The sequence below is a fragment of the Phascolarctos cinereus genome, unplaced genomic scaffold (assembly GCF_003287225.1).
Source record: "Phascolarctos cinereus isolate Bilbo 61053 unplaced genomic scaffold, phaCin_HiC Scaffold_5;HRSCAF=322, whole genome shotgun sequence".
NCBI classification, from domain to species: Eukaryota; Metazoa; Chordata; class Mammalia; order Diprotodontia; family Phascolarctidae; genus Phascolarctos; species Phascolarctos cinereus.
The window spans coordinates 253,010,010-253,031,005 of record NW_027555958.1 but is presented as its reverse complement, the minus strand read 5'-3'; the positions used below and the strand labels follow the sequence as shown (position 1 = coordinate 253,031,005).

The 20,996-nt window shown below is 43.2% G+C and overlaps 1 protein-coding gene and 1 long non-coding RNA gene across 2 annotated transcripts; one reads left to right on the top strand and one right to left on the bottom strand.

The window, feature by feature from the left end:
• Positions 1-1,338: 1,338 nt before the first annotated feature.
• Positions 1,339-10,640, bottom strand: WRAP53 (WD repeat containing antisense to TP53). Its single transcript, XM_020966424.2, has 12 exons — positions 10,408-10,640; positions 10,221-10,306; positions 9,654-9,912; positions 9,452-9,550; positions 9,013-9,124; positions 5,530-5,618; positions 5,210-5,300; positions 4,948-5,080; positions 3,060-3,268; positions 2,774-2,877; positions 2,477-2,608; positions 1,339-1,600 (listed from the first exon to the last, which is right to left on the bottom strand). Exons 1-12 carry the CDS (start codon positions 10,638-10,640, stop codon positions 1,357-1,359), a joined length of 1,791 nt encoding a protein of 596 aa, XP_020822083.2. The 3' UTR covers positions 1,339-1,356.
• Positions 10,641-10,691: 51 nt separating this feature from the next.
• LOC110194273 (uncharacterized) lies at positions 10,692-18,313 on the top strand. Its single transcript, XR_013487128.1, has 3 exons — positions 10,692-11,328; positions 12,786-12,918; positions 16,027-18,313. It is a non-coding gene; the product is annotated as an uncharacterized LOC110194273 (long non-coding RNA).
• The last annotated feature ends 2,683 nt before the right edge of the window (positions 18,314-20,996 follow it).

Genomic DNA, 20,996 nt, shown 5'->3' with positions numbered 1-20,996 from the left:
CCCTCCCAGGGTTGTCATAAGGAGCAAATGACATACATAAAACCACAACAGAAGTTTCAGTTATCATTTTCTGTGCAGGTGGAGGGTAAAGACTGAGACAGCAGACGAGGGAAGATGGAGGGAAAAACTTCCCTTTTTATGTATAAAAACAGAAGCGCAAAACATTTCCTCCAAGAGCTTTGTACATATTAGGACCTTGTACTTATTGGGGAGAGAGAGGGGAGGGAGGGGACCCAAATGGTTTCAAGAGCCCAACCAGCTAAAGTGAAACCTGAAAGTAGGCTGGAAATGAGTTCAGAAGATAAACAGATCCAACAGGAAGGTGGGGGACAGCCAGGACAGGGGTCCTCCCCCTACCCCATGGACACAGTTCCCCCTTGCTTTTCTATCCAGTTAAGGTTAATATCTCCCATTAGACTAGGAAATCCTACCAGGAAAGAAACATGCCTTCCTCTGTCCCTCCCCATATGCAATGAAGATAGCATAGGGTCTGAAATGCTTGAGTCCTCAATTTAGGAGTTTATGGAGAAGGGAAACAAGCTGGAGGGGGAGATGAGGAGACTCCAGCATAGAGAAGTAGATAGAAACCTCTCCAACTCTCCTCCTTCTGTGTGGAAGAATGCGCATCCCAGGACTCACTGTTTGGACTGGAAAACAAGAAGTTAGAACCCAATTATTGGATTAATGAATTAGGCACTTTGTACAAGCCCTATATATTGTGTGAATATTAATCCTACTTCCATTATTTGTCTATCACCTTTACTTTTCCACACCCTCTCTTTTCTTAGCTGTCAGGCTCTGGTAGGTAGGAACCCCAAAAGGGGGGAGGAAAAAACAACTTCCTCTCCCTCCCACCCCCCTAAAAAAGACTGGGAGTGAAGCCCAACTTAGTGCTCGAAAGAATGATTGACGGTCTTCAGTGTATACGAGCTGTTGTTTGTCTCCACAAAAATCTCACACCCTGAAACACACACGACCCCTCTCCCCCCCACATTAAGACAATCACAGAGACCTGCCACATCAATTCAGTCACACTCCAACAGACCCTGGGGGGGGGGGGGAAGGCGGGCACTACACAGCAGAGCTCCACATCACACACACAATGCTAGGGAGCAAAACCTGAACACACACCCCCTTCAGTTTACCAGGTTGCCTGGCAACTATGGGAACAATGACTGGAAACCCCACCCACACTTCACAGTGACCTCACACTGAGCTCTGCTGTGGATTGGCTCCCATCCCTCATCCCTCCCACCTCCAGGCACAAAGTGACAGATCACACTAGACTCAGCAGGAAAACTAGGCACCCTCCTCCCAAAAAGAACACAGTACTCGGTCTACTATCTCCAAAAACCTTTATACAGCCCCACATTCTCCCCCCCCAGGACCATCTTCCTTGCCCATTTCTTTGCAGTCAGGGGTTTCTAAGTCTGCGGCACCCCCACACCACCACAGCTGGAGGCGAAAGTCGGGATGGGCATGGCTCACTGACAGCAGGGGAACCCCGCTGGCCTGCCCCTCTTCATCCTCACTGTTCGTCGGCTCAGGGAAAACTCGCTGGCCAGAGGATGTGGCCAGCAGAGGCATGCTTGGGTGGAGACTGTTAGGGAAGGAGGGAAAGAGGGAGGAGAGAGAGGGATGTTAGAGCCCCAGCCCCGCACTCTTCCAGTACCAGTCCAGCTGCTTCTTTCCCAAAGCATGTACCTCCAGCTCATCTTCTCCCCCAAATCTTCCTCCCTTCTTAATCCATCCAGTCACCCAGACTGAGCCTCTCTCCACTCTCTATTCTCCTCTTACCCCCTATGTCAAATATGTTGTTAAGTCTGGTTGATTTTACCATTGTAATAGCTTTCACATCAGGCCCCCTTCTCCTGACACTGCCACCACCTTGGTTCAGCCCCTCATCATACCAAGACCATTTAAACAGTCTGCTGGTTGGTCTGCTTGCCTCACGTCTCTCCCCATTTGACTATCAACTTCAACTTCCTAAAGCACAGGTGTAACTGATATAACCCTATCACCCCTTCCCATTCCCTATCACCTTTAGGATCATTCAAAGCCAGAGGCTCCTGGTTTCCTCCTACCATTCCAATCTTCTCATACCTTACTCCTCCCATGCATACTCTGCAATTCAGTGACACCGGCCTCCTTGCTACGGTCTATCTCCTGACTGGGCATTTTCACTGGCTGTCCCTAATGCCTGGGAATGATATTCCTCCTCAACTCTGTCTCCTGGCTTCAAGTCCCAGCTAAAAACCCACCTCCCAGTAAAGTCTCTTAATCCCCCTTAACACTAGTGTCTTTTCTTGTTGATTATTTCCAATGAATCCTGCATGTAATTTGTTTGGACACAGCTGTTTTCATGTTCTACCTCCCCTTAGACTAAGTTCCTCGAGAGCACTCCGCACAGTGCTGGATATGCAACAGGGGCTAAAGTGACTGACTCCAAATTCGCCAAGACATCCAGGCCTCCTACCTAACGCCATTGGTGCAGTCATTCTGAGGTAGAAAACTCATCAGTGGCTCCTGCTGGTTTTCCCCAGTCCTACTGGTGTCCCATACTGACACAACTCCATCAGTGCTGCCGCTTGCTAGGAACTGTCCTGTCCTGAACAAAAGGGTAGAATTGCATCAGACTTCACAAGTCCTATTGCCCAGCTGCTTGGGTCCCTCCCACGTGCCACCCACCCAAGGATCCACACTGGTTTCCCTCGGAGGATGGGGAAAGGGGCTCTTCAGTTGCTTGGAAAAGAAGAGGACTATGGCTACTCACGGGTCCAGGTCAAAGTAGATCCGCTGATTAGTAGAGACTTCTCGGGTCAAGGACAAAAGTAAATGGCCTGGCTGCCGGAGATCCCAGCACAGGAGTTCGGCATCCTGAGGGGGAAGCTAAGCCATTCAGTGAATTCAAACCCCCAAACCTACTCCCCTCACAGCCCAGCTCTCCAGCCCCATCAATCCCTCTGCAATTAATATCACTTTCCCTCCCAGTAAAATGATATCTAACTCATGACTGTGCAACTGCCCACCCACCCTAGCCCCATGCATCAAACTCCCACCTTTCGGGCCCCTGAGAAGAGACGGTTGCCATCAGGATGGAAGCAAAGGTGGGTGATGCCTCCACGATGCCCCGAAAACAGAGCAAGAGCAGAGCCATCATCCTGGGAATACAGACCAAGGGAGCAGCCATAGGAGCCACAGGCATAGAGAGGCTGGGTTGGGCTGAATGCAATGCATGAAATAATCCCACTCTGGCCCTGTTTTTTGGCTAGTGTGGGAAAGAGCAAAAGAGGATAAGATGAAGACAAAGGCATGGCCACCCCTTCAAAATCCTCTAACTCCCTTCTAAGGTTACTCAAGAACTGGGCTTCTCCCCCACTCCTAGCTTCTCCTCAGGGAACCCAAGTATCTATCAATCACTATAATTAAGTACCAACTATGTTCCAGCTGTTATGCTAATTAGGCACTGGGGATACAAATCAAAAAGTCCCTGCCCTCGAGGTACTTGTACTCTAACAGGAGATCCAGTGTATGTGTGTGTGTGCGTCTATGTGTGTACATAGATACACGTGTGTATTATGTAGGTGTATATATAAGATATATAAAAAGTAGGCTATGAGGGCAGCCTTAGAGGGAAAAGCACTAGCAGCTGGAGGGGAGAAGGAGGACAGCCTAATGCTGGCACTGGTGCAGGGTCTTGACGGAAGCCAGGGATTCCAGAAAGCAGAAGGGAGAAAAGTACTCCAGGCATGGAGGACAACCAGTACCTCTAAAGGCAAAAAGATGGGAGACGGAGGATCATGGGTGAGTAACAGCACATAGGCCAATCCGGCTAGACCACAGAGCAAAGGCAGAGAAACAATACAGGAGCCGACTGGAAAGGGGCCAGGTTGTGAAGGGCTTTAAATGTCACCCAGAGGAGCTGACATTGGAACCTAAAGGGCTGAGAAAAAGCCATGGGAGTTGGCAACTAAAAGACTGCTGGTAACTCTGGAGACAGCACTCTCAATCAAGCGGCGATAACCAGGGTTTATGTAACACTTAAGATCTGCAAAGCACCTTGGTTCTCCAGTTTGATACTACAGCTCTATGAGGTAGGTGCTATTATTCTCACTGAGGCTGAGGTTAAGTGACTTGCTCAGGGTCACACAGCTAGTAAGTGTCTGGGGAAGGATTCAAATACAGGTGTTCCTGGGTCCAGGCCCAGCACTGTATCCACTGCTGCCTAATGTGATGAGCAATGAGACCAGAAGCCAGGCTGCACAGTGTTTAGAATAGGGGTGGGGCCTTAGGCCACATGTTGCCCTCTGGGTCCTCAAGGCTGGCCCTTTGACTGAATCCAAACTTCACAGAATAAATCCCCTTAATAAAAGGATTTGTTCCATAAAACTTGGACTCAGTCAAAATGCCACACCCGAGGACCTAGAAAGACAGAGGTTCCCACCCCTGGTTTAGAAGAGAAACAGTGCCACCAAGTACAGATAGCTTTTTTTTTAAGAAGTTCACCTAAGAAGGGGAGGAGAGATAGATGATACTCATTAGTGATGGTACCTAGTGATACCCTCTAGTGAGGGTTTTGTTTAAGGATGGGGGAGATGGTGTGTTTGTAAGGGGAAAGAGAATCAATTAAGGAGGATTTGAATGACTGTCTTGTAAGAACCCAGATGAGATTAGATAACAAATTTACAGCAGCCAGTCAATACAAGTCTGTCCACTTTGCTTTTCCCAGTTCCTCCTACCACCCTGTGGAAGGACCCAGGTACATAATCTTCAGTCCCATCCTTCCCTTCAACCTGTGGCCTTCGCTACCCAGAACACAAAGCTAAGAGTGCCCATGGGGAAAGGAACTTGAGGAAGTGTCCTGAGAAAACCCCATTAAAATCCTTTTTGGGTAGAGGGCTTGGGGATAATGCTGAGAACTGACAGTTAAGCTGTCTTGATCCTCACCAAATGTGGGTCTTGTTTCAAATTGTCTCCCAGGTCGGGATGTGGAGAAGATCCGTATGGTTCTGTTGAAGCCACAGAAGAGCTTCAAGCCATCCAGAGAGAAGCAGAGAGAATGGGCAGCAGTCAATTCATCCTGAAATAGAAAAGGGAGAAAGAAGATTACTGGAAACTGAAACGCCAGACACCCAGATCCCCAAGGGCAGGGAAAGAGCAGGCAGCTTAGGACCTGGATAGGTCCCCAGGGAAGAAGGGGTGTTCATACCAGGTGGTTGTAGGCCCGAAAGGAGGCCCGAAGCTGCCCGGTGAAGGCATCCCAAATATGGATAGGGTTCTCACGGCTGCTACTGGCCACACTGTTAGGAAAACAGTGACAATGAGGAAAATTTATAAAGACAGTACACAGAGGAAACAAACTAGGCTTCTCAGCTCCCCTTTGAAAGACAGACAGGACCTTCCTCTTCTTAATGGCTTCCCTGACAGCATTCCACCTTCCCCTGACTCCCCCAATATATTCTCTTGAAATATCAAGAGACACTGAGTCTGTCCCCATCAGATTAAAGATGATTAAATGTCAAGACTTACAAGCACGTATCTGGCTGGCCTGAGTTCATCAGAGGATACCAACAATAATCATAGATAGTGTCACCTTCCATCATGCGCAAAACTGGTACCTGGGAAAGAGAGAAAATGGGAACACCTGAGTCTCGAGGACTGGACCCCTCCATCTTGTAGGATTTCTCTATGGGACACCAGATCATTCCCAGCCAAGATGGGTGAAAGAGTCATGGAACAACCAAGGAGGAAGAAACATTTCTTCTTGGGTATGAGGGGAAGGAAGGAATTAAATATATTAATCCAGTAAAGTTGGGATCAGGGGGAGAATGAAAAAAAACTGTTTTTCTCAATAAAGGCTGGTTTGAAAACCACATCATCATCATCTTTGATTCTATTTTTGGTTCATAACCAATCCTTCCTACTCCCACAGCTACCACTCCAATCAGGCCCCAAAAACCTCACTCCTCAATTACACTAGGGTAGTCTCCTAAACAACCTCCCTTCCACACAATCCATTAAGGTAATCTTCCCCAAACTCCATTTCATAACCATTAAGCACCTACTACATGCAAAGCACCATGCTGCAAGGGCACCAGGATGAAAAACAATATAATTCTTGTCCCTCAGGAGCTCATTTTCTCCTAATAGAAAAGGAATTCCTTAAATATGATGGAGGGTAGACTATGGTAAAGGCAAGAAAGAGAAGAAGACAAAGAGCTGTAAGAAAAGTGAGAAGGGAAAACACTTTTAGTTGATGGATTAAGGAAGAGAAAGGAAAAAAACTGACACCTAAGCTGGCCTTTTCCCATCTGCTTCCTTTTGTTGGAGATGTGAAGGGTTGGGTCTAGGCATGAGGGATGATATGCATGAACTCCTGAGTGTGAGAGAAAGGCAGGACGAAAACAAGAAAACAGCCAGGAATTCAATCTGGCCATAACATTTCTTAAGGAGAAGAGTATGAAATAACAGGGGAAATGTAGGTAGCAACTAGATTGCAGGAGACCAGTATTTTTAACTTAACAGACAATGGGGAGCCAGCCAAGGATTACCATAAGACATGTTGCATTAGGGTTGCCCTATGTGGCCAAAACACAGGATCACAGAGACTTTGGAAGACCTATCCAAAAACAGAAATTTTGGAGGATGTACCCAAGATGACTGAGAATCCATGGGCTAGACTGTTTGCAATCATTCCATAGGGTTCTATTTGTCTGGAGGGAGAGGGTGGGTCCAGTGGCCTTAAGGAAAGGATTTCTGCCCAAGTTTTGGGGCTCCAAATGGGGAGCAGAGAGGCAAAAGTGGGGCACAAGTGAATGAGCATGTAGACTAGAGAACAAGAAGAGAAAAGCTGGTCACATGGCAAGAGTGGACTTGAGGTAAAACCAGACCAAACCAGACTTTAGGGCAATAGGTTCTTTTTTTTCCTGTTTTTCCAGAGCACAGTGCTTAGGAAATTTCTTCTCAGAGTTTTAATCTCAATCCCTTTTTTCAAAAACCTTCCATGAGATCATCTAAGAGAGGACAGCTAGGTGGTGCAGTGAATAAAGCTCTGGCCTTGGAGGTCAGAAGGACCTGAGTTCAAATCTAGCCTCAGACACTTAATACTTACTAGCTGTGTGACTTTGGGCAAGTCACTTAACCCCAACTGCCTCACTAAAAGCAAAAACAAAAATCATCTAAGAGGAGGCTATAGGAAAGGAGAGACTTATTTGAATGTTTACCTGCATTTTAAAATTACTTTATATAGCTAAAAATTACATGGAAATTAACAGTGATTTTTGTCTAAGCTTCTAAGTTCACAGTTTAAGACAGAGATGAGAAATTATCCCATGGGAGAAGAGACTTCTCTGGTTTTACTCCAGAGTGCAGGATAAGCCAACTGAAGAAAATTTCTGTAATTTTGGTTATTTATTGAAAATACACCAGAGCACACCCACTAGACTGCCTCTGAAATTGAGAAGTCAATATCAGAGAGGAGTGGGGGTTAGTTAGTGTAGCTGTCCTCATGTGCACCTGAAAGGCATTGCAATCACAACCCCACACCTCACAAGATTGTCAGCAACTGGGTGAAGGATTGACTTGGAGAAAGAGTGGAAACAAGGAGACCAGTAAGAGGGCTATACAATAGTCCAAACTAGAGCTGATCAACACCTGAACCAAAATGACAGTGGAAATTCCTCTGTGAAATATGAACACCTCTCTAAATTAGAAGATGTAACTCCAATGAGCTGAAAACTGGTCATACTCCAAGGGTCTTTAAATAGCTAAGCCCTGGAGACAACCAGCAGCTTAAGAGTTCAGAAATCAAGGAAGAACCCAGATATTCACCTTTTAGGAGAAGAAGGGACTTTCTCTCTCCTCTACCTCAAGAGGCCATACCAATAGAACTATTTGTCCAGAAAGACATCCAACAGATGTAAAATCAGTAAGAGAGAGTGAGGCAGAATTGAAGTGACAAGAGACACACTCTAGACACTGATTCAGAAAAGTGGTCATTTAATGTCCAGAACTAAGTTTATGAATAAAACTTTATGAATAAACTATGACTGACCCAGGCCTCGAAGTAAAAGAGAGAAACCAACTATAGACTCAAGAGAAGGCTAGCCCTGGCTATCTAGAGTCAAGTTCCAGCTCCAGGGAGGGACAGACCCTAAGAATCCAGATAAAGCATCCCAGCCAGAAGAGACACTGTGCTTAAGAGGGAGCTTAATGATTCTGAGATTTTGAATACTGGGGACCAGAAAGATTAGTGGAAACATCAATGGAAATAAATCCCTGGCTTCTTTCAAAGCTCGGCTCAAAAGCTACCTCCTTCAAAAGAAGCCTATCTTGACCCCCAATGCCTGAAAGTTAGTTTATATACACATACCAGTATGTACATATGTATGTGTATATATATGTATGTGTGTGTATATATAAACTTTCTACATATGTTACTTCCATAAGAGAAGAGGAAGGTCCTTGGGAAGGATAGAGACAGTTTTATTTTTCTTGTTCTATTATCAATACTGGGGACCCTGCCTGACACATTGTATGAGCCAAATGAATACGAAGAAAAAAAAATCCTCCCTTACTCTCCAGAAGCTTATACTCTGCTAGAAGGAAAGGATACAGGACACAGGGAAAATTAAAAAAAAATGAGGAAGATTTTAACTATGGGATCAGGAAAGATTTAGAGAATCTGAGCAGACTTTGAGAAAAACTAAGGAAAATGAAAAAGTGCTTTTCAGCCCTAGAAGAAATGTACAGAGTCTGGCTGGAATGTGCGCAGGTTGTAGAAAAGGAATAACATGAACTAAGTCTGTAAAGATAAATTATGGCCAGATAGTAAAAGTTCTAAATTTGCATTTTATCCTAGAAGCAACAGAGTCCAATGAATGCTTCTGTGCAAGGATGTAATGTTGGTCAGATTTGTATAAAGAATCTACTATTTGCAACTAGGAGAAAAAGACATAATGGCATATCTTCTGTAGTGGTAATTGAAGGAAAGGTGCAGGTGCCTACACTCACCATTTCCGTATTCTTGAGCTCTTCCTCCTCATTATACAGCTCTGGGGGTAGGTTATAAATCCGCAAGGTGTTGTCGGCACTGTTGGTCAAGAGGCAGGAGCCATCTGGGGCCCTGGAGGCAGAGGAGATTTAGGCTGGATGCCTGGTAGCTGAGTGGGTGGGGAGATAGGAACTCCTGAGTCCCTGAAGGAAATAGCAGGCACTGGGTCCTGGGAGTGAACTGAGCAATGAAAACCCAGCTCAACTCAACTCAAAGAACACCAATTAACCCTCTTAGCTCAGATCCAACATCTCCCTGATAACATAATCTTGTCCTTTCTCATCCAATACCCCTCCCCATCTAGTTCACCCACAATCTCCCTTCTCTTCCCTCCACCCCCTCCCCAGCTAATTCACCCACAATCTCACTTCTCTTCCCTTCACCCCCAATTATCCTTACCATTTACAGCCTTTTAAGAAGTTCTCAGGTTGTAAGCTGAACTCTGACCAGGAGCCATTGAGAAGGCGTGGAGAATGGGAGAAATTATAGCTCCAGGAACTGGAAAGGGAGATGAAGACTAGATGCTTGGGTCCCTGAGGAAAACAGGGCCTCTGGGAGGACTGGGGAGAGGGGCAGAACTGAGGTCCTCCAAGGCACTTACTAGTATTCCTCACATTCCGGGTCTGGCTCCTTCAAGACTTCCTCCGTGGGTTCCCTAGGCGCAAGTTTGGGAACTGCCCCATCAACCTCGGGGAAGGCTTCACTTTGGGAGGGTTCCTGCCCTTCTTCTCCAAGAACCACCTCCTCCACGGGGGCTTCTCCGTCCAGTTCCAGAGGAGCTGGGGTGCCAGGGCCCTGCTCTTCCCCCACTCCGCAGAAGGGGTCGGGGGCTCGGCTGGCTCGGGGGCAGCCTGGGGGGGCTCATCACTGCAGCAGGGTGTGAGTGCTGGCTCCGTGGTTCTGGTTATTCGGCCCTGGGAAACGTGGGCAAAGACATGGGCGAGGTGGGCGGCGGGGTGGGGGTGGCTTCGGGAGTCCCCTGGGGGTTAAGGTGATGGGGGCTAAACACACAGACACACACAGAGTCCCCTGGGGGTTAAGGTGGTGGGGGCTACACACACACACACACACACACACACACACACACACACACACACACGGAGGGGGAGAAGAAGAGATGCACGATGAGCAGCTCCAAGGCCAGGTCTCTCGGGGGGAAGTGACTTGCCTAAGGTCTCAAAAGTAGTGGCGGCGGCAAGACGGGAGCTTTCCTCCTCCTCCTCCTCCTCGGCACCTCGCTGCTCTCTGAGCCCACTTCGTGGTGCGCAGCACAGGCGGACACCCGGAAGCCCGGCAGGGGTCGGGGCGCCTTGCTCTCCCACAAGGGCAGGCGAGGCAGAGGGGGCTGCGCTCACGTCGCGTGCAGAGCCAACCTGCCGCCAGCCAGGTCCCCGGGAGCAGCCAAGTTCGGGCAAGACGCGCCGTCTCTTTCTTGCGAGATTTCCCCCGCCTTCGGATTGGTCCTTAGTTGAGCGGGCTGCAGGACGGCAATAAGACGTGCCTGGACTACAATCCCCATCAATCTTCCAGGATTCGCCCCTCCGCCGTTGCCCTGCTGCCTGCTGGGAGTGGTAGTTCCCAGCCGCATTAGGGAAGGCGCTCTTCCCTCCCTCAGCCTCATCTCCCTGGTAAGCAAATGGCCTCTTCCCGCGTCTCACCTCCAGAGGACGCCCTGACTACACACTTGGACCACCTGCGGGGAAGCAGGTTGGGAGGGGCCGAAACTGAGGAGGAAAATGGCCAATTGCTGCAAGAAGAGTTGAGGAGGCAGTCAGTTCCAGACATGACAGAAGCGGTGTATATAAACGAAGGCGGGCGGGGGATGGAATGTTGTTGCATGTGAAGAAGAGACAGTCAGAAAAGGAATAAATGCAATTGATAGTGCTGATATTTAGCAAGACTTGACCTTGAATGGTACCTCTGACCCAGGGCAAGTCACTTAATCTCTCTTGCCTCGATTTCCTCATCTGTAAAATGGGGATAATAATAGCACCGACTTTACAAGGTTGTTGTGAAAATCCAGTGAGTTAACCTATGGCAAGTACTTTGCAAACCTTAAAGCACTATACAAATGGTAACTGTTATTAGCTATAAGTCTGGAAAAATAGATCATGGAGGATGTCAAATACTAAACACTGGCTCTTGCATTTTGCCCTAGAGACACTGAGGAGTCACTGCAAGGTTTGTGGTCAAGAGTGATGTGGTCAGACTTTTGCCTTAGGCAGACCAATCTGGCAGCTGTGTGGAGGATGGAGTGGATGTAGGGGCACCAACTGGTAAGTTTTTCAATACTCCAAGTGAGAAGTGATTGGAGGCTATAACTAGGGTGATTAAGGATGAGTGGAGAAAAGAGAACGGATGGGAGAAATGCCATAGAAATAGAAATGTCAAAACTTAGTAATTTATTGAATAGGAGACTGGAGCAGTGAGAATGAAAAATTGCCAAGAATGATTGTGAACCTGAGTGATTGTAATGCTAGTGGTACCCCTGAAAGAAACTTTTAGGCTAGAGGATTATATATGTGTGTGTGCATATATGTGTGTATAGATACATACACACACACACATATAGATTTAGGAAATCATCAGTATAGAAATGATCATTGAATCCACAAGAACTAACTCAATCATCAAGTGAATGGGGAGAGAGAAGAGGGCCCAGGATGGAGATTTGAGGGGTATCCATCCTTAGAGTGCCCATTCACTGACTGCTTATAGGAGGGGTGGGGAACCTGTAGACTGCAGGCCACACGTGGCCCTCTAGATCCTCAAGTGCAGCCTTTTGACTGAATCCAAACTTCACAAAACAAATCCTCTTGATAAAAGGATTTGTTCTGTAAAACTTGGAACTAGAAGGCCACGTGTGGCCTGGAGGCTGCAGGTTCTCCACCCCTGGCCTATAGTTTCTAGTACAGAATGCAAATTTAAAGTCTTCCACAATCTGACTCTAACCTAACTTTATTACCTTAGCTTCTACTCCTTTCTAGAACATGTAAATTATTTCAGGGCTGAAATTGTACTCCCAGTCTTTCTTTAGCTTCTTTCAAGGTCTGCTCACATGCCTTTCCTAATCCAAGTTTAAAGTCTTCCTCCTATTAAAGCTCACAAGCCCCACCCATTGTGGTTCCCATCAATGATAAATACAGTTTGCTGTCAGCAAATTCTAAGATGGCGTAGTAGCTTTCAAGGGCCTTTCTTCTGATGATGATCCAGGAAAGGAAGGGACAGAAGAAGCCCCAGGAGAGTGACAGAAATGATAAGACCCAGGAGGGTATGGTGATACACAGTGTCAGAAGCTGTAGAAAGGGTCAGTAGAATGAGGACTGAAAAAAGGTCATGGAATTTTATTAGTGGTAAGATGATAATTTACCTTGGAGAGAAAGTTTTAATTAAGTAGTCTGGTCAAAAGCCAGATTGAGGGGGCAGCTAGGTGGCAAAGTGGATAGAGCACCAGCCCTGGAGTCAGGAGGACCTGAGTTCAAATGCAGCCTCAGACACATAACACTAGCTGTGTGAACCTGGGCAAGTCACTTAACCCCAATTGCCTCACCAAAAAAAAAAAAATCCAGATTGAAAAGTGAATAAGAGAAAAAGGAATGGGAAAAGCAAGTGTAGAAAAATTTTTCTAGGACTTGGTGAAAGGAGGGAGAGATATAGGAAGAATAATGATGACAGGGTCAGGTGAAGGGTTGCTTGTGTTTTAATAATGAGAGACACCTGCTCGTGTTTGTAGGCAATGGGAAGGAAATACCAACTCCTGATAACTCAAGATTGAAGAGGAGGGTGGGGAATGATTGAAGAGTCAAGTTACCAGAAGGAGATGAAAGGGAATAAATCGAGGGTACAAAAGTAGAGGTCATGGCAGGGTAAGGTTCTCTTCCTAAACTCAACCTCTCTTTAGCTACTGGCTTCTTCCCTCTTACCTACAAACATGCCTAGATCTTTCCTATCTCTAAGAAACATTTACTTGATCCCCTCAATATAATCCTTTACATTTCCTTCCCTTGAAAGTAAATTTCCTAAACAAGGGTTAGGGGTGGGGGATGGGGGTCTATGTATATATTTTCATAATATCTTGATAAATGTATTCATCATAATTGATTTCATTTGTAACCTATATATTTTATCTTATGCATTTAAAAATACTATTTTAAGAAGGGGTTCATGAGGGGTAGCTAGGTGGCGCAGTGGATAGAGCACTGGCCCTGGAGTCAGGAGAACCTGAGTTCAAATGTGACCTCAGATCAAACACTTGACATTTACTAGCTGTGTGACCCTGGGCAAGTCACTTAACCCCAACTGCCTAAAAAAAAAAAAAGGAAGGGGTTCATGGTACAAGAAAGGTTAAGAACCCCATCCTAGAAAAAGCTGTCTATTACTTCTGTTTTATCAGCCACCCACTCACTTTTCAACCCTTTTATGATCTGACTTCTGAACTCAACTAGAAATAACCTCTCCAAGATCACTCATGATCACTGTATCACTAAATCTACTTTTTCTCAGTCCTCATACTTTTTGACCCCGCTGTTGATCAGTCCCTCCTTTTAGCTCTTCTCTCCCTCCTCAGTTTCCTTTACATGATCATGCTTCACCCCTCACATGTGGGTGTATATCAAGACTCTCCCCTACTCTTTTTTTTAACCTACTCCTTCTTCTTTCACTGTACTCTGTCTTATTCTTGATAGTTCCTATAGATTCAACTATTTTCTCTAATCAGATGTCTATCCAAGCCCCATCTCTCTCCTAAATCCCAGGCCTGCATCTCTAACTTCCTGCTAAACGTCTTCACCTAGACATAAGCGTTTCAAACAGAACATCCAAGAGTGAATTCATCTTCTTTCCCTCAAACCTTCCCCTCCTCCTAACTTCTGTTAAGGGTAACACCAGGTTTACAACTTAGGGTTATTGACTGTGCATTTTCCCTCATCTCCTCATAAGTTTTTTCAGTTTAACCCTACAATATCTCTCCTATCCATTTCCCTCTCTCCACTTACCACAACTACCCTTGTTCACTTTCTCATCACCTCTTGCTTAGACTATCAGTAACCTCCTAATTGGTCCCCCTGAATCAGCTCTCTGAGCCTATCATCCACACAGCTTCTGGATTGATGCTATTAATGTACAGACCTAACCATTTCTCTTGGTTAGGCAGTTTCATTGCCTCCATATTTATTGCCTCTATTTCATCTTAGAGGCAGTTAAAGCCCTCCACAATTGCCAAGGCTCTTGCTTATCTTTTTTTTTTTAAGTATTTAAAGTTTTGTTCTATCTCATTTTTTTATCTGATTTTTTAACAAACATGGTTTTTCTCCCTCCCACTTCCTCCCAAACATCATAACAAATGTGCATAATTAAGCAAAACAAGTTCTCGTATTGGCCATGTTCAAAAAAATGTATGTCTCACTCTGGATTCAAAGTCTATAATGTCTCTGGCAGGAAGTGAAAAGCTTGCTTCATCTTAGGTCCTCTGGAAATGTGATTTGTCGTTTCATTGATAAATTGATAAATTCATAAATAAAGTCTTTCAAAGTTGTTTTTCTTTATAACATTATCATTGTGTAAATTGTAGTCTACTCCTGCTCATTTCACGATGCATCAGGCCATTGAAGTATAATCACTTTCCTCTGAAATTGTCCATTTAATCATATCTTATGGTACAATTACATTCCATTCCATTACATTCATGTACCATAATTTGTTTAGCTATTCCTCAACAGGTGGGTACTCCCAGAGTTTCCAGTTTTTAGCTAGTACAAAAAGAGCTGCTATAAATATTCTTATACACATAGGCTTTTTATCTTTTTTCTATGATCTCACTGGGGCAAAAGCCTAGTAGTGGTATCTCTGGGTCAAAGGGGATACACAGGTTAGTAACTTTGGAAGAATAGTTCTAAATTCTTGTCTACTGTAGCTGGACCAATTCACAGCTCCATCCACAACCTCTCTTTTCAAAAAGACCCTCCAACATTTGTCATTTTCTTCTTTTATCATCTTTGTCAATATTGTCAGTATGAGATGGAACCTTGTTGCTTTAATTTACATTTCTCTAACTATTGACAGCACTGACAAATACACCATTTCCATGTTCAAGAACTCTGAAATTCCCTTATCTGATCACAATCCACTGTCATTCTATCTCTCCCTCTGCCTTAAAACTCCAAATCTTGTTCTTCTTCCTCTCCATAATCTCCAGTCCCTCATCCCCTGTACTAGCTATACTCTCTTCCTTCTCCCTTTTGACCCCTTGTTGAACCAATTCAACTCCATACTGTCTTCATCTCTTGAGTCTCTTAAGGCCCCCTTATCCTACTGCCAATCTTGCCTAAACCTCGGCCTTGGATCACTCATATCATCCATATCACCCACTGCCTTTGCTCCTACACACAAGTGCCACTGAACAAAGCTGGAGAAAATCACAAAACCATGCTGACTGGGTCTGCTACATGTTTATGTTACCTAACCTCAACTGGGCTCTCACTAGGGCAAGGCAATCCTTTTACTTAATTGATTCACTATTCCACACCACAGCAATTCTTACAAACCTTTTCATCCCTCTTCAAACCTCCCATAGCCTCCCCTCCCCCAACTCTCTTGGCCGAGAACTTTGCTTCATATTTTACAGAAAAAATTAAGACCATTTGCTGAGACTACCTACTGCTCCCTTCCTCCTTATTTCACATCATCCAGATACCTACTGTCAATATCTCTTCCTTCACCCCTCTCACATGAAAAAGCAGCCCTTCTCCTTGCTAAGGCAAGCCCTTTTACATGGATATCTACATTCTATCCTATCTTCTCCAGAAGACTGCCCCCTTCCATCATCCCCAACTTCTCACTTATCTTCAATCTCTTTGTCTACTAGCTGCTTCCTTGCTACCTACAAACATGCCCATATTCCCTCCATCCTCAAAAATCCCTCTCTTCATCCTCCCATCTCCACTAGCAATCATACCATATCTTTTCTCCCTTTTCAGCTAAACTCCTTGAGAAGGCTATTTGTGACCCAATACCAGCACACTTTGACTATTCATGCAAACTGTAAAGGCTTACAAGGGGATAGAGGCAACAGGTTCCAGCGAACATCACAGGAACCCTAACTCTGAGCCGGATGCTGAGGTATTTGGCTTTGTGGACTTTTCCCAATACCATAGGAGTAGAAGGATAGGTTGAAGCTGAAACTCAGCAAGAGGTCAGGAATGTCCTCATTGCATGAGTAGGATGTGGGATGTACTTGAAGTTCAACCCACAGAATCCAGCTCACTGATTTCCAACCATTCAGAGAAAGATCTAAGTCTATTACTCTATGATTAAAGATCTCAGAAACCAACTCAAAGAAATGCTGATTAATGTTATCATCACAGAATACAGCAGCCCTTATGCATCCCTCATAGGAGTAATGCCTAAGAAGAATGGAAAGATGCTGTGGTGTGTTGATGACTGAACTTTTAACAAAAGGACTAATGTGGATCAGTTCATTATGCCACAGGTACAAGATGCACTGGATTGTCTGCTAAACTTCCAGTGGTTTTCACTTTTGGACTTCATAATGGATACAACCAGATTCCCATGTCTGAGGAAGACAAGGAAAAGACTGCTTTCATTTGTCCCGCTGGATTTTATCGGTGTGGGTAAACACCCCAAGGCATCTCAGATGCACCAGACATTTTCCGAAGGCTGACAGAGAAAGTGGCTGGAGACATCAACTAACTGGAAAAGTAACAAGTGTACTTTGATGATATCATTGACTTTAAGACATTGGAGGACATGAGGAGAGACTGATGAAATGTTAAATTGGCCAGAGAAAGTTAGTCTGAACCTGTCAATTGATAAATGCTAATTTTGCAAAGCTTCTGCAAACTATGTATTTGGCCACATTGTTTCCCAGTAAGATGTGAGCACTGATCCAGAAAAGGTAAAAGCATTTCTCAGGTGGCCATGCCCACAAGATGTTAGAGACAACTTTTCTGGGATTTCGTGGTTATTATCACAATTTTTTTAAAAGAACTACGCTGCACCAGCATTTCTATATATCACCAACAAATTCCAGCAGCAAGAGATAGAAAGAGAAATTCCATTTAAAATAACTGTAGACAATATAAAATATTTGGGAACCTATCTGCAACACAAACCCAGGAACCATATGAATACAACTATAAAACACTTTTCACACAAATAAAGTCAGATCTAAACAATTGGAAAAAATATTAATTGCCAGTTATATTGGCCAATATAATAAAAATGACAATTCTACCTAATCTATTCAGTGCCATGCCAATCAAACTATCAAAAACTATTTTATAAAGCTAGAAAAAAATAACAAAATTTCATCTGGAAGAACAAAAGCTCAAGGTTATCAAGGGAATCAATAAAAAATATGCAAAAGAAGGTGGTCTAGCCATACCAGATCTCACTGTATTATAAAGTGGTAATTATCAAAACAATCTAATATTGGCTAAGAAATAGTGGTGGATCAGTGGAATACATTAGATACAAATTACATTATAGTAAATGTCCATAGTAATCTAGTATATAATAAACCCCAAAGATCCAGAGAACAGAAATTCATTATTTGACAAAAACTACTGGGAAAACTGGAAAACAGTATGGCAAAAACTAGGTATAGACAAATATCTCACACCACATACCAAAATAAGTTCAAAATGGGCACATGATTTACACATAAAGGGTTATACCATAAGCAAATTAAGAAAGCATGAAATAGTTTATCTGTCAGATTTATGGATAAGGGAAGAATTTAGGACTAAAGAAGATATAGAGAGCGTTATAAAATATAAAGTAGATAATTTTGATATAAAATTTAAAAGTTTTTGCACAAAGAAAACCAATGCAACAAAAATTATAAGCAGAAAACTGGGAATTTTTTTTTGCAACAAGTATCTCTGATAAAGGCCTCATTTCTCAAATATAGAGAGAACTGAGTCAAATTTATAAAAATATAAATCATTCCCCAATTGATAAATGGTCAAAGGATATGAACAGTCAGTTTGCAGACAAGGAAATCAAAGCTATCTATAGTCATATGAAAAATGCTCTAAATCACTATTTACCAGAGAAATACAAATTAAAACAACTCTGAGGCACTACCTAATACCTATCAGAGTGAATAATATGACAGAAAAGAAAAATGTTGGATGTTGGAGGGGATACAAGACTGGGATACTACTGCACTTTTGGTGGAGTTGTGAACTGATTCAACCATTCTGGAGAGCGATTTGGAACTATGCCCAGCTTGCTACAGTTAGAGGCTTTGGGGAATTTTTTCTTGGGTGAGATCTGAGTCTCTCTCTTGGTTGAGCTGAATTATCTCACTCCCAATGGGAGAGCTCCTTCACTCTGTATTGGCTGGTATATATCCTCCTATATTTATATACTTTCTCTGATTTGTTTTGCTATTGACTTGGATAAATGCATTTCTTTGCTTAAATTGTTTTTTTTAAAAGGCTGCCTGTAATAAGTTCCTTTATTTCCTTTTCTCTCACATCTTAACTATCTACACTTTGGCTTCCCTCATCATTCAACAAGAACTGCTTTCTCCAAAGTTACTAATCATTTCTTAATTGCCAAATGTATTGGCCTTTTTTTCCATTTTCATCCTTCTTGACCTCTGTGTAGATTTGATACTACTGTTCACTTTTTTCTCCTCAATACCATCTTCTCTTTAGGTTTTAGTGACTCTCTTCTTTCCTGGTTGTTCTCCTTACCTGTCTGACTACTCTGTGGTCTCTTTGCTAGATTTTCATCTAGATCATGGCCATTAAAAGTAAGTGTCCTGGCTCTATCCTGGGTCCTTTTCTCATCTCCCACTATACTATTTCACTTGATGATCTTTAGTGCCCATGGCTTAAGTAATCTTGTATGCTGAAGATTCTGAGATCTAATTATCTAACTCTAACCTCTAGTCTCACATCTCCAAACTTCCTATTAGACATCTCAAATGAGATGTCCCATAGACATCTTAAACTCAACATGCCCAAAATTGAACTCATCATCTTTCCCCCAAAATTTTCCCTTCTTATGAATTTAGCAATTACTGACAAGGATACTAACATCTTCCCAGTTAACCAGGTTCATAACCTACGTGTCATCCTGAAGTCTTCATTCTCTCTCAACCCCTTCCCATCCAGTCTGTTTTCAAGTCCTGTTAATTTTACCTTGATAGTATCCCTTTGTCTTCTCTTTTATTAATCTTTTCTTTGATTTTCATAATTTCTACTTTGTTGTTTAGTTAGGGGAATGGTATCATTTGCTTTTTTTTCTTTTTTAGTTGAATGCCCAATTCATTGATTTTTTTGTTTCTATTTTTGATAAAAGCATTTGGAAAAATAAGGTTTCCCCTAAGGACTGCTTTAGCTACATCCCATAAATTTTGTTACATTTCTTTGATCCATGAAATCTTTTGAATTAAGCTATTTAGTCTCCAATTGATTTTTAATTTTTTCTTCAAAGACAGTTTATTGAATATAATTTTATTATGCTATGAACAGTAAATGACATTTTTAGTATTTCTAATTTAATGCATTTTGGTAGGGTCTTTATATTTTAAACACGGTCAGGTTTTGTAAAGATGCCATGAATGGTTAAGAATTTTGTAAACTCCTTTCTGTTCCCAATGACTGTTGGTCTATTATCCCAATGATCTATCATCTCTAATTTTTCTTTTTTTCTTTTTTTTAATATAAATTTATTTATTTTTAGTTTTCAATATTCACTTCCACAAGTTTTTGACTTCCAAATTTCTCACCCCTCCCCCCACCCCAAGATGGCATGCATTCTGAATACCCCTTCCCCTGGTCTGCCTTCTCTTCTATCTCTCCCCCCTCCCTTCTCTTATCCCCTTCCCCTTCTATTTTCCTGTAGAGCAGGATAGACTTCTGTACCCCATTTCCTGTATTTCTTATTTCCCAGTTGCATGTGAAAACATTTTTTTAAAACATGTGTTTTTAAAACTTTGAGTTCCAAATTTTCTCCATTCCTCTGTCCCCACCCACCCTCATTGAAACGGCAAGCAACTCGGTATAGGTTGTACATGTGCAGTTATGCAAAACACTTCCTTAGTAGACATGTTGTGAAAAACTAACTCTATTTCCCTTAATCCTATCCTGCCCTCCATTTATTCTGTTCTTTCTTTTGACCCTGTCCCTCCTCAGAAGTATTTGCTTCTGATTACCTCTTTCCCAGTCTGCCCTCCTCTCTATCACCCCCTGCTCTCTTGTCCCCTTCTCCCCCTATTTTCCTGTAGGGTAAGACAGATTTCCATACCCAATTGAATGTGTATGTTATTCTCTCCTTAAGCCAAATCCTATGAGAATAAGATTCCCTCATTCCCTCTCACCTTCCCCTGTTTCCCCTCCACTGTGAGAGACTTTTCTTTTCTGTTTTTTTTGTGAGATAATTTACCCCATTCTACCTCTCCCTTTCTTCTCCGAGTATCATCCTCTCTCATCCCTTAATTTTATTTCTCCAGATATGACCCCTTAATCTTCAACTCACCCTGTGCCCTCTATCTATCTATCTATCTATCTATCTATCTATACATACATACAATTTTTTTCCTTCAACTACCCTAATACTGACAAAGTTCTCATGAGTTACAAATATCATCTTTCCATGCAGGAATGTAAACAGTTCAATCTTAATAAGTCTCTTATGATTTCTCTTTCCTGTTTACCTCTTCATGTTCCACTGGAGTCCTATATTTGAAAGTCAAATTTTCTATTAGCTCTGGTCTTTTCATCAGGAATGCTTGAAAGTCCTCTATTTCACTGAATGACCATTTTTTCCCCTGAAGGATTATACTCAGTTTTGCTGGGTAGGTGATTCTTGGTTGTAATCCTATCTCCTTTGCCCTCCGGAATATTATATTCCATGCCCTGCAGTCCTTTAATGTAGAAGCTGCTAAATCTTGTGTTATCCTGATTGTGTT